General features: G+C 52.9%; 1 protein-coding gene across 11 annotated transcripts in view; it reads right to left on the bottom strand.

Moving 5' to 3' along the window:
* The window catches only part of ARAP1 (ArfGAP with RhoGAP domain, ankyrin repeat and PH domain 1), a 195015-nt gene that overhangs the window by 73122 nt on the left and 106065 nt on the right, over window positions 1–15828 (bottom strand). For 10 of the 11 annotated variants that reach the window (XM_030556485.1, XM_030556495.1, XM_030556476.1 and 7 more), the window contains one exon: window positions 4023–4187. The exons of the other annotated variant lie outside the window; for it this stretch is intronic. In XM_030556485.1, the coding sequence (XP_030412345.1) occupies window positions 4023–4187 (165 nt within the window). The remainder of the gene's footprint in view (window positions 1–4022; window positions 4188–15828) is intronic. 11 annotated transcript variants of the gene reach the window in all.

Genomic DNA, 15828 nt, shown 5'->3' with positions numbered 1-15828 from the left:
GAGCAGCTCCAAGGCAGAGGGCAGGAGCAGCACATGGCAGTGGGGGGAGGGACAGCTGAATTGCCCAGTAATTGCCAGCCTGCTGGGTGGCTGCTGCACAGGGAACTTAGGGAAGCGGGGAGCTGATGGGGGGCTGCCGGCCCACCCTGGTTCCAAGTCTCCCCCAGCTACCTCCAATGGGCTGCTCTTCCTGCAAGCAGTGGACAAAGCAGGCGGCTACCAAATGACATTATAAGGGAGCATTGCGCAGCTTTAAACAAGCGTGGTCCCTAATTGATCAGCAACGTAACAAGGAAACAACATTAACCGGGATGACGTTAAGTGAGGAATTACTGTATCCCTGCTCTAGGGGATGTTTCCACCATCCCTCCCCATTCCCCTCTTACTGCCTTTGCTCAGATAGTGCTCTCCACTGGCCCAGCCCTGCCAAGAGTTATCTGTGCATCCTCAGTGTCACATGAACGAGAACTCCCCTCTCCCATTCCCGAACTGGCCTGGGCACGGAGCAGCCAGCAAGTTCTCCCACAACGTGGTGCCATCACTCTCAGCTGCCGAGGCCAGACCCCATAATCCCACACACGTACATTGTAAAAGCCTGCTCTCCCCGTCGTTAACCTCACCATATACCGTCACCCGGGCTGCTTTGCGAGGCCGTTCGTTCACTCTCTGTATCTCAGGCCATATGGGCAGGGATTCTCGGCTGGTGAGTTTCGCTGTCTCTTTCTGGTCAGTTTCACTAGCCGGCTCTCTGTCAGCTCAGGTCTGGCTCACAGCACTGTGCAATCATAACTAGTTTATCAGGAATAATTTAAAGGAAGATTGATATGTGTATTAGGGTGCATATGCCACTCTTAAAAGACACGAGCCATAAGACAGGGGCCTAGGTTCTGTGGGGTCAGGAAAGACAGGGAGGAAACAGGCTGACACAACAGTTCCACCACCAGCAGGAGACCTTTGAACAAGAAGCTTTATTGGAAGAGGGGAGTGACTAACAAATCAACCAACCCTTGAAAGCCAAACATACAGTGATCTCTCCATGCGTCCGGTACACAGCAGAGCCTGCATCCAGCCCTGCTCTGACTCCATTGAAATCCCTCCCATGACATCATACCTGAACCACCACTGTCCCCCAATCTCTCCAGACTTCAGCGTGTGCAGGCTGCCACGGCCCGAGCCCTGAAACGTACAGCACCCGCACCCGCCATCCTCTGACTGCTCCACCAGCTCCCCATTCGCTTCAGGGTCCAGGCTGAAATCACACTGCCTGGGTGAGATTCTCTACACTCCTTTGCTCCTTTGGGTCTCTCAGATGGTGCAATGGAGCAGGAGAGCGGCCACTTCGGGCCGGCTGAGACTCTCCCCAACACAGGGACATTCTCAATGGACACAGAGCCAGTAGGGACCGGCTAGGGCTACACAACACACCCAGTCTTGCCCCAAGGTGGGGCAGCATGCTGGGGTTAGGAATGGGACAAAAGACTTGGTAGTCTATTCTCAGCTGTAGTCAGTCCCTTGGAGAGCTGGCACAAGTTAGAGCAACCCCAGGGCTCCTCTCACCAGCTCCAGGGCTGGGGCCAGTGCACATGCTCCATGAGAATCAGGGAGACAGGACCCACCGTCCCCTCTGGGCGTTGTCTGTTATGGGCTTTCTTGCACCTTCCTATGAAACAACTGGCACCATCCCAGAAGCAGGAGACTGGCTAGACAGAGCATGCTCTGAATCAACCCTGCAGCTCCTGGCTTCCCACTGCTCTGTCAAGGCAGTAAAATATTTACCTCATGGGGTCTGATCTCACAATAGCTATGGCTAGATTAATCATTAATATGGGAACTCTCTCTCTCTCACACACACACACAAACACGCACCCCTTTCTCCTCCTCAGGAAAAATCCAGAGTCCCAAAACACACACCCCAGGCAAGTTACTAGGGCCTGGTCTACGCTAAAACATTATATTGGCTTAACAACGTTGCTCAAGGCTGTGAAAAATCTCCACCCCTGAGCGGTGTAGCTGACCTAAATCCCTGTATAGACAGCCCTAGGTGATGGAAAAATTCTTCTGTCACCTAGCTACTGCCTCTCGGGGAGGTGGATTACCTACACCTGGTCAGCAGCGCAGCTGTGGCTATGTAGGTGAAGCATTTCAAGTGTAGATAAGCCCTCAGCCGAGCAAACACAACAGAAAGTCTGCCAATGTCCCGTGACTGCAGTCCTATGTTAACAAGCCACTTCACCTTGAATAGGCCCTCAGAACAGGGGCTCTCAACCTTCCCAGAGGACTGCACCCCTTTCAGGAGTCTGATTTGTCCTGCGTACCCGCAAGTTTCACCTCATTTAAAAACCACTTGCTTACGAAATCAGACATCAAAATACAGCGTCACAGCACACCAGTACTGCACAATTGCTTTTTTCCCTCATTTTTGCCATATAATTATAGAATAAATCAACTGGAATAGAAATACTGTACTTACATTTCAGTGTATAATCTACAGAGCAGTATAAACAAGTCATTGTAGTGACTTCACTAGGGCTTTTTCTATAGCCTGTTGTAACATAGGCAAATATCTAGATGAGCTGATGTACCCCCTGGAAGACCTCTGCGTACCCCCAGTGGTATGCGAACCCTAGCTGAGAACCACTACCTTAGCATATGTGTTAACTCCTTATGTTAAGCAACCTGTCTCACCTTGTGCATAGCTGTGACACCCCAAGTTCCTTCAGTTCCCAGACCTGAAGAAGAGCTCTGTGTAGTTCGAAAGCTTGTCCCTTTCACCAAAACAGGTAGGTCCAATAAAAGACATCACCTCACCCACTTTGTCCTGCTAAAATCCCGGGACTGACACAGCTACAACACTGCAAACAACAAAAAACCCTCCCTCTCCCATGGAGAATCTTCTAAGGCCATGTCTACACCGCCACTCATCTCAGCAAAACTTACGTCACTCAGGGGAGTGAAAAAAACCAACATCCCTGAGCGACATCGTTTCGATGGCATAAGTACTAATGTGCCCAACGCTATGCTAGCAGGAGAGCTTCTCCCGCCGACAAAGCAACCACCGCTCGTTGAGCTGGTTTTGTTATGTTGAAGGGAGAGCTCGCTCCCGTCAGCACAGAGCGGCTACACAAACGATCTTCCAGTCACACAGCTGCCTCGGTACAGCTTCTCCACTGGAAGCTCTCTAGTACAGACATGCCCTAATTTAGGAGCATGGGCCCTTTAAGACTAGCCCAGAGCCTGCTCCCCTGCCCGGGGTGACCAGCTGACTTCCAGGAGCAGCTTCCCATTAATAAGCCAACTCAGGCATCACTGTTGGGTAACAGGGAGGAAGTGCAATCCACCAGCCATTGGTGAAAGCTCAGCAGTCTCCAGCGCCTGGCGTTCAACAGGGAAACATCAGCATCTCCACAGCAGAGGTTAAATCAAAGCCCTCAATGGCGCGAGGAGGAAATGGATAAAGCAGAACAACTGTAGCCCAGGGCATAGGCTTTGTTGAAACAAGCCAGGGCTCGAGTGGCAACTTGCCAGGAGTCTCAGGGCTGCACTTAAGTTTGTCTCTGGGCATAGGCTGCAGCTGCCTTCCTCTTTAAGTTGCTCAGACTGCAGACCCCTGCGTCTCGAGGAAGGGCTTGGACATTAAGGTGGGACGTGGCATGCTGGGACCCGTAGTCTCCGGGTGCTGTTGCCCTTCAGAGAGACAGACAAGGGCGGCCGCAGGTTGTGTGTGACCCTGCGGGCTGCTCTTGGCCTGACGGCTCCCCGAGCCTAACGCAATCGATAGGACTAAAGGGAGGTCAGGTAGGGGTGCAGTGATGAAATCAATAGCTGAACAGGAAGATTTCTCTCATTCAGCCCATGTCAGTGACCGATGCCAGAAATGAGAGGAGATGGCTCAGGGGATGGGGGAACTTTCCTCTCTAGGCATTGACAGACCAAGTTCGGGGGGGACCCAGTTCTGCTCGACATCACCAATCCCCTGCTCCAGCGTCAGTCTCCCAGGCTGCGCCCTTCGGAGCGTTACTCACCCTTGGGGAGGGTTCTTGTCCAGCCACCCGGCTTTGATGATGGGTAAGAGCTGGGCGGAGGCGTCCAACCCCTCCGTGCTGCCGCTGTGCATGCTGGAGCTGCAGGACACGGTGCCACTGGACTGCAAGGTGCTCAAGCCATAGTCATTCCAACAGCTGCTGTCGCTGAGGGCAAGGAGCAAAGGGGGAGGTGCGGTTAGGAGCGGCCCATTAACCAGGCAGCTATCAGAGCAGGTCTGCTCCCCGCTGGTCAAAAGAGTCCCCAGCTGTGACTTGTCCACCATCCTCCACTCTCCGGGTTTGCTTAGCTCCTCTCCATACCTGTAGCCCCAGGATCAGTGTCTGAGATATGGAAGAACCCTCTTCCCCGTAATGGGCAGGGCTGGCTAAAGCCAGGTGCAAGCAGAGCACTTCACACTCTTGCCCCAGAGATCACCCCTCATCCAAAATGCAAAAAAGCCTGTTTGTCACGCACAGACTTTGCCCGCATTCCTTGTCCTTGGGATAATGCATTACCCTGAGCCGCGGGTCTGGTTTAAAGCAGCAGTGCTGGCTGGGGGGCAGGGATAGGACTTAGTGTGTGTGCAGGAGTTGTACAATGACCCGCGCAGTGGGGGCCCCGATCCCGAATGAGGTCTCTACACTACTGCGACATAAATCTGAAACAAGAGTCACCAGGCTCCCCCTCCTGGATAAGCCAAACCCAAGGAACAGCAGCCAGCAGGGTAAGTAATGCGAGATGAGACTAGAATTTCACACTTTCCAAGGAGAACTGGGGCTGGTTGGAAACCAAAGGATCTCTCAGTCCAGAAGTCTCTGGGTATGGCCCCTCCTTTCCACTAGTGGGTGCAGCAGACGGGTCAGCTTGAGGCCAGGGGCGAGTGAGCCCAGACACACGTGGGATCAAGCAGGGGTCAAATCCATCCCTGATGTACCTCTGTCACTTCATTAGCTGGAGCTGGTACACAGAGCCAGGCCCGCTCTCTAAAGCGAGGACAGGAGTACAGGGAGGATTTGCAGAGAACATCTGGGAGCCATTTGGAGCCATCACAACAGACCTCACAGAGAGGGAAGGAAGGAGAAAGACAGAGCCCAGCCCTGTAGGTTCGTCTGGCGTCTACAGAGGAGACCACAAACCTCATCTCCCTTCCATCCCGCCACAGCCCATCTCCCTGAGGTCCCTCTCCAGGACTAGAGCAAACAGGCTGCTCACCTCTCCCCGCCCAGGTTGCTCCCCAGAGTGGCTGAGGCAGCTTCTGGTCTTCTGCTGGAATCTAACCATGTGCTCCACTACAGCTATGGCACATCGTCTCCACTTGGGGTCTGTAGCTGGCACTGATTTTGTCCTTTCCAGGGATGGATGGTGCTTGACTCTCACTCTGCCCCAGGCCCTGCCTGCACTCCACCCCTTCCCCCAAGGCCCCACTCTGCTTTTCCCACTCCTGCCCTGCCTCTTCTTTCCCCATTCCACCCCCTCCCGAATGCCTCCTGCCCTCACTCCTCCCCCCCCAGCACCTCCTGCACACTGCTAAACAGCACTGGGACGGAGGGGAAGGTGCTGATCTGTGGGCCCGCCGGCAGGCGCTGGGGGGGAGGGAGAGGAGCTGATAGGGGGGCTGCACCCACCATTTTTTTCCCCTGGGTGCTCCAGCCCCAGAGCACTCACGGAGTCCATGCCTACGGTTGGGGACTGATGATTAATTACCAGGAGAGGGGTCTGCAAATTAAAGTGACAGCAACCTGTTACCTGAGACAAGCATAAAACCAGCCTATTTCTCCCCTCTCTCCGCCCGAGACTTTGACAGAAAAATGGCAATCGAATACAGCTCTATGGGCCTTCCTGGCTCTCCCCACCCCAAGCAGGGTTCCTGACAGCCTAGTAAGGGAACTGAGCCATGACGTCCACTTGCACTGGACCCTGAAACGCTCTGCTTATCCACAGGACACAGGCAGCAGTAGGGGAGAAAATCACTCCCTGCCCACAAAGTGCCCTCACACTGCCCAGAAGGGGCACGTGCTCTCCCGGGACCGTTCAGGTCTTGATCTGTTGCTGAGGCTGCCGCCGAGGGGACAGCCGCTGCGGTGGGTTTGGAAGTTCCTGCCCTAGAGGCAGGGCCGGATGAAGGTCCTGAGGGGCCTAAGGCTAACGGGAGGGAAAGGCCAAAGTACGAATGACGTACTGCAAACAAAATGATGAAGTCATCGAACATTTCTCTCCATACACATTTACATATTATTTAATTAGATAAAATGACCACATTTATTCTATTCTCATGACACTCAGTTCTTCAAACAGATAGTTCTGAGTAAGAGGTAGCAGGAGGGATGCTACGCTGGCCTTCTTGTAGGCTGCCTTCCTCCTAAGTAGTGGGGTGTTCGTCTGTATGAGGGTGAAGTCCCCATCTTGCTCACCTCTTCCCACCTTGTGCTTCTACCTTCATCTCTCCACATGCAAAGCCAAGCCCTGCAGGTGTTTCCCCCAAGCTATGGCCTCTACGTCACATAGCCTGTCTCAGGCCATGGCTACACTAGGGAGTTGCAGCGCTGGTGAGGGGGTTACAGCGCTGCAACTTAGGATGTGTCCACACTTGCAAAGCACGGCCAGCGCTGCAATTCCCTGGTTGCAGCGCTGGCTGTACACCCGGTCGAGCCTCGGGTGTAGGGATTCCAGCGCTGGATCAGCAAGTGTGGACGCCCACCAGCGCTTTTATTGACCTCCGGGGTATAAGGAGGTATCCCAGCATACCTTAGAAGCCTCTTTGGTAACCATGCACACTCCACTGCCCTGGGCTCAGCTGACCCCACCTTTAAATGCCCCGGGAATTTTAAAAATCCCCTTCCTGTTTGCTCAGCCAGGTGTGGAGTGCAATCAATCAATCAATCAATCAATCAATCAATCAGCGACCATGCCTCCACACCCCAGACGAGCCCCAGCATGGAACAGTTCCGAGCTGCAGGACCTCATCAGTGTTTGGGGTGAGGAAGCTGTGCAAGCACAGCTGCGCTCCAGCCGGAGAAATTATGATATCTATGGGCAGATATCACAGTCCTTGCTGAGAAGGGGCCATGAACGGGACGCGTTGCAGTGCAGGGTAAAAATTAAGGAGCTGCGCAGTGCTTATTGCAAAGCCCGTGAGGGAAATCGCCGCTCAGGAGCTGCCCCCACAACCTGCCGTTTTTACAAGGAGCTGGATGCCATACTTGGGTGTGACCCCACTGCCAATCGGAGGAGCACAAGGGAGAGTTCAGAGCAGGGAGAAGTGGGGGAGGGTGTAGAGGAAGCCGAGAGTCAGGCTACTGGGGTGGAGGGAGACACCCCAGAGTCCCAGGAGGCATGCAGCCAGGAGCTCTTCTCAAGCCAGGAGGAGGCTAGCCAGTCGCAGCAGCTGGAAGTTGCTGGTGGGGAAGAAGCAGAGGATCGTGCTCGGGGTAAGCAGATTTTTATGTTTTGGGAGAGGAGGGTTGGGGTTATGGCTGCCTGCATGCATGCCTAAACGTGGAATAGCCCATTGATTTGCTCTATCACGTCTCTGTAATCTGCCTCAGTAATCTCTTCAGAAGTTGCAGTCAGAGCGTGGGCAATGTGCTTTCGCAAGTTTATAGGGAGAGCCACCGTGGTCCTTGTCCCGGTCAGGCTAACTCGTCCGATCCACTGTGCAGCGAGGGGTGGGGGGACCATGGCTGCACCCAGGCAAGCTGCATAGGGGCCAGGGCGGAATCCACATTGCTGTAGAAGACCCTCCCTCTCTTCCCAGGTAACACGCAGCAGTGACATATCTGGCAGTAGGAAACCCTGTTGAGAATTTAGGGATACTTGAGTGCAGGGCGCCAGGTTCGCAGTCCCCCCCAGCCCCGCGGTGCGTTCCGGTCTCCCCACCCCCTGCCAGCACGTAACCAGCCCCGCGGTGCGCTCCAGTCTCCCCCCCCCTCCTTTCCAGCAGGCAGCCAGCCCAGCGGCACGCTCCGGTCTCCACCCCCCCTTTCCAGCAGGCAGCCAGCCCAGCGGTGCGCTCCGGTCTCCACCCCCCTTTCCAGCAGGCCGCCAGCCCCGCGGTGAGCTACGGTTTCCCCCCCCCTTTCCAGCAGGCAGCCAGCCCCGCGGTGCGCTCCGGTCTCCACCCCCCCTTTCCAGCAGGCAGCCAGCCCTGCAGTGAGCTACGGTTTCCCCCCCCCTTTCCAGCAGGCAGCCAGCCCCATGGCGCGCTCCGGTCTCCACCCCACCTTTCCAGCAGGCAGCCAGCCCCGCAGTGAGCTACGGTTTCTCCCCCCTCCTTTCCAGCAGGCAGCCAGCCCCGCAGTGCGTTCCCCCCCCCCCTCACCAGCAGGCCGGCATTTACACGGACCGCCCCCCCCCTCCCCGCCAGCAGCTCACCACTTTTCTGTTCACTACTGTCCCCTGTGCAGGGCACCAGCTACCTCCTGTACCCAGTGCAGATAAACCCCAGTGACCCATCGGTCAATTCCCCCTCCCAGGTGGAGTCGGGGCAGAAACACTCACCCCATTGCTCGCCATGCCTTCGCTTCCCTGGCCTCTCTGTGTTATGTTAGGTATGTGGGAAGGATGCTACAAAAAGTCTACAAACTCCTTCACTGTGTGATAATAAACAATGTAGCCTCTGTGTATTACATGTTTCTATCTATGTTTTTTTTAGTGACCTTGACTAATGCAGCCAGATCACCGGCCTCACGTCGCTTGCAGAACTTGAGAAAAAATCCGCGAAAATCAAAAGAGGAGTTGATCAAAGCAGTTATGAATCACTACAACAGAGAAAGTAGGAAGACGCAGGAATGGAGAGAGAAAATGTATGAGTGGAGGCAAACGGAAAGCAGGAGAAAGGAATTGGCTACCAAAAAAACCTCAAAGCACATGATAAGCCTCCTGGCTCGCCAAACTGACTCTTTCGAGTCTCTCGTAGCCATGCAGGCAGATCTGTACCGTGGTAAACCACACTCCGTCCAAAGCTCTCTTTCTTGTTCCCTAGTATTTGCACAAAACACCTTTCTCCAGCAGCCAGTTTCTTATTACCCCCAGCTGCCCCCAACACCTGTACGATCACCTACCAGCCCTGATAACCACAATTCTTACCCTGTGCACTCCACCCCCATTACTCTGCAGCATAGTAATCCTGAAGTGCAGCAGACATTGAACAGTAATCCAAACAGGACATATTCAAACCTCTGAAGGTACATTCCACAACCCTAACCCCCCTGGCCTTTTATGTACTTTGAATAAAGGATTTTATGGCTTTTACAATATGTTTTATTATTGCAGGAAGTGGTAAATATTGTATCCCAAGGTAGAAAGGAGCACAGCCAAGGCACCAAACATTACTGTTGGCTCTCAGCATCAAATTGCTCCCTTAAGGCATCCCTAATCCTTGAAGCCCTTTCCTGGGCCTCTCTGGTAGCCCTGCTCTCTGGCTGTGCAAATTCATCCTCCAGGCGTCGAACCTCGGAGGTCCATTCCTCACTGAATCTTTCACCCTTCCCTTCACAAATATTATGGAGGGTACAGCACGCGGCTATAACAGCGGAGATGCTGCTTTCCCCCAAATCTAGCTTCCCATAAAGACACCTCCAGCGCCCTTTCAAACGGCCAAAAGCACACCGCACAGTCATTCTGCACTGGCTCAGCCTGTAGTTGAACCGGTCCTTGCTCCTGTCAAGCTTCCCTGTATACGGTTTCATGAGCCATGGCATTAAGGAGTAAGCAGGGTCTCCAAGGATCACAGTGGGCATTTCGACGTCCCCTACTGTGATCTTGTGGTCTGGGAAAAAAGTCCTGGCCCTCAGCTTCCTGAACAGGGCACTGTTCCGAAAGATGCGTGCATCATGCACCTTTCCAGGCCATCCTGAGTAAATGTCAGTGAAATGCCCACGGTGATCCACAAGCGCTTGCAGAACCACGGAGAAATACCCCTTGCGATTAACGTACTCTGATGCCAGGTGGGGTGGGGACAGAATAGGAATATGCATTCCATCTATTGCCCAGCATCAAATTGCTCCCTTAAGGCATCCCTAATCCTTGAAGCCCTTTCCTGGGCCTCTCTGGTAGCCCTGCTCTCTGGCTGTGCAAATTCATCCTCCAGGCGTCGAACCTCGGAGGTCCATTCCTCACTGAATCTTTCACCCTTCCCTTCACAAATATTATGGAGGGTACAGCACGCGGCTATAACAGCGGAGATGCTGCTTTCCCCCAAATCTAGCTTCCCATAAAGACACCTCCAGCGCCCTTTCAAACGGCCAAAAGCACACCGCACAGTCATTCTGCACTGGCTCAGCCTGTAGTTGAACCGGTCCTTGCTCCTGTCAAGCTTCCCTGTATACGGTTTCATGAGCCATGGCATTAAGGAGTAAGCAGGGTCTCCAAGGATCACAGTGGGCATTTCGACGTCCCCTACTGTGATCTTGTGGTCTGGGAAAAAAGTCCTGGCCCTCAGCTTCCTGAACAGGGCACTGTTCCGAAAGATGCGTGCATCATGCACCTTTCCAGGCCATCCTGAGTAAATGTCAGTGAAATGCCCACGGTGATCCACAAGCGCTTGCAGAACCACGGAGAAATACCCCTTGCGATTAACGTACTCTGATGCCAGGTGGGGTGGGGACAGAATAGGAATATGCATTCCATCTATTGCCCCTCCACAGTTAGGGAAACCCATTTCTGCAAAGCCATCCACAATGTCCTGCACGTTCCCCAGAGTCACAGTTCTTCTTAGCAGGGTGCGATTAATGGCTGTGCAAACTTGCATCAGCATCATTCCAACGGTGGACTTTCCCACTCCAAACAGGTTCGCCACCGATCGGTAGCTGTCTGGAGTTGCCAGCTTCCAGACTGCAATAGCCACCTGCTTCTCCACTGGCAGGGCAGCTCTCAATCTCGTGTCCTTGCACCGCAGGGTAGGGGCGAGCTCAGCACACAGTCCCATGAAAGTGGCTTTTCTCATCCGAAAGTTCTGCAGCCACTGCTCGTCATCCCATGCTTGCAGGACGATGTGATCCCACCACTGAGTGCTGGTTTCCCGAGCCCAAAGGCGCCGTTCCATGGTGCTGAGCACGTCTGTTACTGCCACAAGTAATTGAGTGTCTTGAGCGTCAGGCGTTTCAATATCATCGTCTGACTCCTCACTGTCACTTTGCAGCTGAAGGAATAGCTCCACTGCCATGCATGATGTGCTGGCAACATTCATCAGCAAGGTCCTCAGCAGCTCAGGCTCCATTTGTAACAAAAATCGCATAAATCGCGCTGCAGACTCACAATGCCGCCAAACTGCTCGGAATGTGTAGCAAAGCACCACGGGGCGTTGGAACAGGAAGCGGAAAGACCCACACACTTCCTTCCCCTTCCCACAAGCCACAGCGCCAAAATGGGACGAGGTGCTCTGTGGGATAGCTGCCCACAATGCACCACTCCCAACAGCGCTGCAAATGCTGCAAATGTGGCCACACTGCAGCGCTGGTAGCTGTCAGTGTGGCCACACTGCACCGCTGGCCCTACACAGCTGTATGAACACAGCTGTAACTACCAGAGCTGCAAAACTGTAAGTGTAGACATGGCCTCACGCTGACTGCAGTCTGGAAGGCAGCCAGCTCTTATTATGTAAAAGAAAACCACTCAGGTGTAAAATCCACAGAAGCAGAGGAAGTAGGAGTGGGGAAATTACATTGGGTGGCATTGTATTTTAGGCTGTCTTGCTCTGAAAGCTGCCTCCCAGTGTTGCACTGGCTGAGGACAATGACTTACTGTTTTGCCATTGAACCCAAATATAAGTAGGGGGATGATATCCAGTTTGTGCAGTTAATCGCCAGTGATTCACCACATCAGGCCATTCTGTTACCAAGCTCTGCCACAATTCGAATCACAGAATAGAATCGTAGGACTGGAAGGGACCTCGAGAGGTCATCTAGTCCAGTCCCCTGCACCCATGGCAGGACTAAGTATTATCTATTCTAGAATGTGTGATCAGCAGTTCTGACATGAGGTTTTTAAAGCATAAGTTCTGTGTGCACCAGCCCCTACTGTTTGCATTTGTTTGTTTTAAGATTTCTGTAAGAAAAAGGTAACAGCTAGAAGTGACAATGATTTAGTTGCTGTTGGTCCTGCTTTGAGCAGAGGGTTGGACTAGATACCTCCTGAGGTCTCTTCCATCCCTAATCTTCTATGATTCTATGACACAGTTCTTTAGATGGTTGCCCAGTCATAATATTTAGCACTTCTGTACTATCTTAGCTCTTCAGAATCATTGTGCAATCATTAAACAAAAGCAGCAAAGGATCCTGTGACACCTTATAGACTAACAGACGTTTTGGAGCATGAGCTTTCATGGGTGAATACCCACATGCATCTGATGAAGTGGGTATTCACCCACGAAAGCTCAAGCTCCAAACGGTCTGTTAGTCTATAAGGTGCCACAGGACTCTTTGCTGCTTTTACAGATCCAGACTAACACGGTGACCCCTCCGATCATTAAACAAACTTAATCTAAAGCTTTTCAGCTTTTGAATGACTAGGAGCTGACAAAACAGAGCTATTCCCTGTTGTGTTCTCTGCTCCCCTGAACAAATAGACTTCACTGAAAATCAGCATCTTAAAAGAACCATTTAGGATCTTTCAAAAGAACAGTCCAACCAAAACTGCTGCAGTGACACCCTTGTTACCTCAGGGCTGGTGTTTGTTTAAGGCTGATGCAGAATGTAGGGAGCGCTTCCTGGTTTGTTTGCATGTGTAAATCAAGCAGACCGTACTTATTTCTTTTCCCTTCAAGTTTAGAGGAGGAAAGTGAATGAGATTCTGCTTATACCCCATGTGAAAAGGCAGAAGGGACCAAAAGCTATTCTTGAACAAAAATCCGTTCTCCCCAGAGAAGTAAATAAGGCTACACAGTGGTGACAGTCAGCAGGGATTGGCCTGTGTTCTCACTCGCTTCTCGAATCACATTCCAGGCTCACTCACCGTTTTCCACTCGGGGAGGAAGTTAGCTTGAGTTGAGGCAGAAAAATGAGGACGAACTTCAGGTTGATTTAGCTTTAAGTTTTTTGGAATGAAACTCAAAAGAAATCAAATGTGAGGTCCTTTTATGATGGATTGAACTGCTAGAGAACCAGCAAATGGACAGAACCTACCTTTTGCCCATTCAGCTAGTCTATCATCGCCTGCTATGAAGTGGATTGCTCCCCGTCTCGTAAAAGCCCCTCTATTGTGGGTCTAACAACACTGCCCCTTCCCCCTGCCACCCCTTTGCCCTGCCCGCACACAGGCACTCACCAGTTGTCCAGAAACGGGACCCAGCACACACAAGATGACAGTGACAGGCACTAGGACCCAGGAGGCAGCGTCTTGGAGCTGCCTGCCAGCCTCAGTAGAGGAGAGGGACAGAGGGAGCCTCTTCCCTCCCTGACAGCTAAGCAGAGCTCCAGAGAAATCGGGTTGGGGGATGCTGAGGGGGGGCAATGCCTGCCCAAACTACACCCACAGCTGGCACGGGTTCCCGTGGTAACCCGATTTTTAGTGTCCAGTCACCAGTGTTAACTGGCTCCCTGGCAGTGTGATCCTGCAGTGCAGGGAAACCGGCTGGCTGCCAGCTGGCTGCCTGTGCAACTTCCCCCCTCGTCCTGCGCCTGACCAGTAGGGCCTAAAGCTATAGCCTTATTAGGCTAATGGTTCCAGCCAGCTTCCCGCAGGCCTGGACTACCCAACAGCTCTTGAGCACTGTCTGGGCATGGGCCTGAATCAGTGAGCTGGCCACAAACATCTCCTTCACCCATTGCCAATCTGCCACTGGCATGTGGGCTACTGCCCCTCTGCAGTGGCCTTTGTGTTGACAGAACTAGAGAGCAGCTAGTCTCCTGCAGGCTGCAGCCCCCTCCCCCCCCCCCAGTGTGTTTAACCCGACAGCAATGGCACAGGGGAGGCTGGGGGCATTAGCGCATGCAGGCAGAGTGGCAGTGCTTCCTTCACTACTTTAAAGCCGTGTAACCTAGTTTGGGAAGTTTAGCAAAACAAACTGACTGGAGAATACGGATCCTTCCAAGACTCAAGGTCCAGTCAACGACACACTCCAAACATCTAGTGCGGAGGGGGCGGGGGCATTAGTCAGATGCCTCCCACAAACACATCAACTTGCCTCCCTCCTCCTTCCCCCACAGCCTTGAGTGTCACACACCACAGAGTTCCAGAGACACGTACACCCAAAACCTAGCATCACAACTAGATACCAGGGGCCTGATCCAAAGGCCTGGGAAGTCAAGGGACAGATTCTCACTGACTTCAGTGGGGCTTTGCATCACACCCTCTCCCTTTAATGGAGCAGCCCAGCAACCTGAATCCGGATGTCTAAACCCAGATCCAAACCACGCAGCTCAGGCTCATGTCTAGATGGATGTGCGACACATGGACAGACACGCCAATAGGTTTTACTCTGGGGAATTATTTCCTTCTCTGTAGAAGCTTAGCCAAAGTGACACAAAGTATCTATAATTACAGAGGACACCCAGAAATTGTTTCCCAGCTAAATGAATCTGGCAAATAAATGAATTGGTCTTTCATTATGTAAATTGCTCTCAGTTGCTCATTAAGACCACAAATTACTTGGGCGATGGGAAACTATTTTACTCCTCTTAGTGATTCCCCCTGCTCACGGCATATAACTAAGCGATGTTCTCCGTTGGCTGTGGTTTTCAGTGTGCGGATGGGAGAGCGGCAGTGAAGCCTAGCGGACAGGACAATAGATGCAGGAGAGCTGAGTTCTATTCCCGTCACTGGCCAGCGGTGTGGCCTAAGACAAGCCACATTGCTCCTCTGCAAAGCACTTGGGGACAGAACAAGGGATTGAACCTAGGTCTCTGGTGAGCACCCTAACCACGAGCTCCCCCTCCCCCTAAGGAAAGGGATGGGGTTAGACAACAGACACTGATTGTTTACTGGGGTCAATTTGCCTGGCACAATGTGGACACACAGCATAGGATGGCTACCCCCACCCATCTGGCATTAGCATTCAGGCCCATACAGATACATGACGCTTTCCCCCCTGTGCACGCCTCCTGTGAGCCCCATTCACTCGGGAGCAGGTTAGTAGCACAAGAGAGCTTTCCATGGCGGAGACGGCTTTTTTGCAGTATTGACCCAGGTCTAAGCAGACTTCGGGGGCCAACATGAAAGCCAGTGTCCTAGGGCTTGTCTACACAGAGAAACTCAGGCCTGGTCTACACGACAAAGTCAGATTGACACAAGGCAGCTTATGTCGGCCTAGTTGTGTGTGTCCACACTTCAGCTAGTATCCCACTGACATAAGTACCCTGTTACACTGCCATAGTAACACCACCTCGCTAAGCAGCGTACAGTCTCAGTGGATGCACTTAGCTCAATGCAGTGCATGCGCAGATACTGCATTCCTTATGTTGACCCTAACTGTCCTCCAGCAGCTGTCCCACAATGCCTAGCACTGAACACTCTGGTCACAATTGTGAACTCCGCTGCCCAGGGGTCACGGAAACCGGAAGCTCTCCTCCCTTTTAAAGTTCTACACATTTTTGCAATTCCTTTTCCTGGCGGCCTGGTTTGGCGAGCACACCTAGCAGTTCTCCACTGTTGAGTGCCGCTGGCCAGCTGCAGACGCACTCCTGCTGGGAGTGGACAAGAGATACTGGATCTCTTGGGCCTATGTGGAGAAGAGGCTGTGCAGGCACAGCTGCGAACCAGCCATAGAAACGTCGACATCTATGAGCAGATTGCTCTGGGGATGCAGCAGAAGGGGTGGAACAGGGCCCAGCTGCAGTGCCCCGTGAAAGCCAAGGAGCTGCGGCAGGCAGA

Source organism: Gopherus evgoodei, chromosome 1, assembly GCF_007399415.2.
Source record: "Gopherus evgoodei ecotype Sinaloan lineage chromosome 1, rGopEvg1_v1.p, whole genome shotgun sequence".
In the NCBI taxonomy this organism is placed as follows: domain Eukaryota; kingdom Metazoa; phylum Chordata; order Testudines; family Testudinidae; genus Gopherus; species Gopherus evgoodei.
This window is presented reverse-complemented; position numbering and strand designations above follow the sequence as displayed.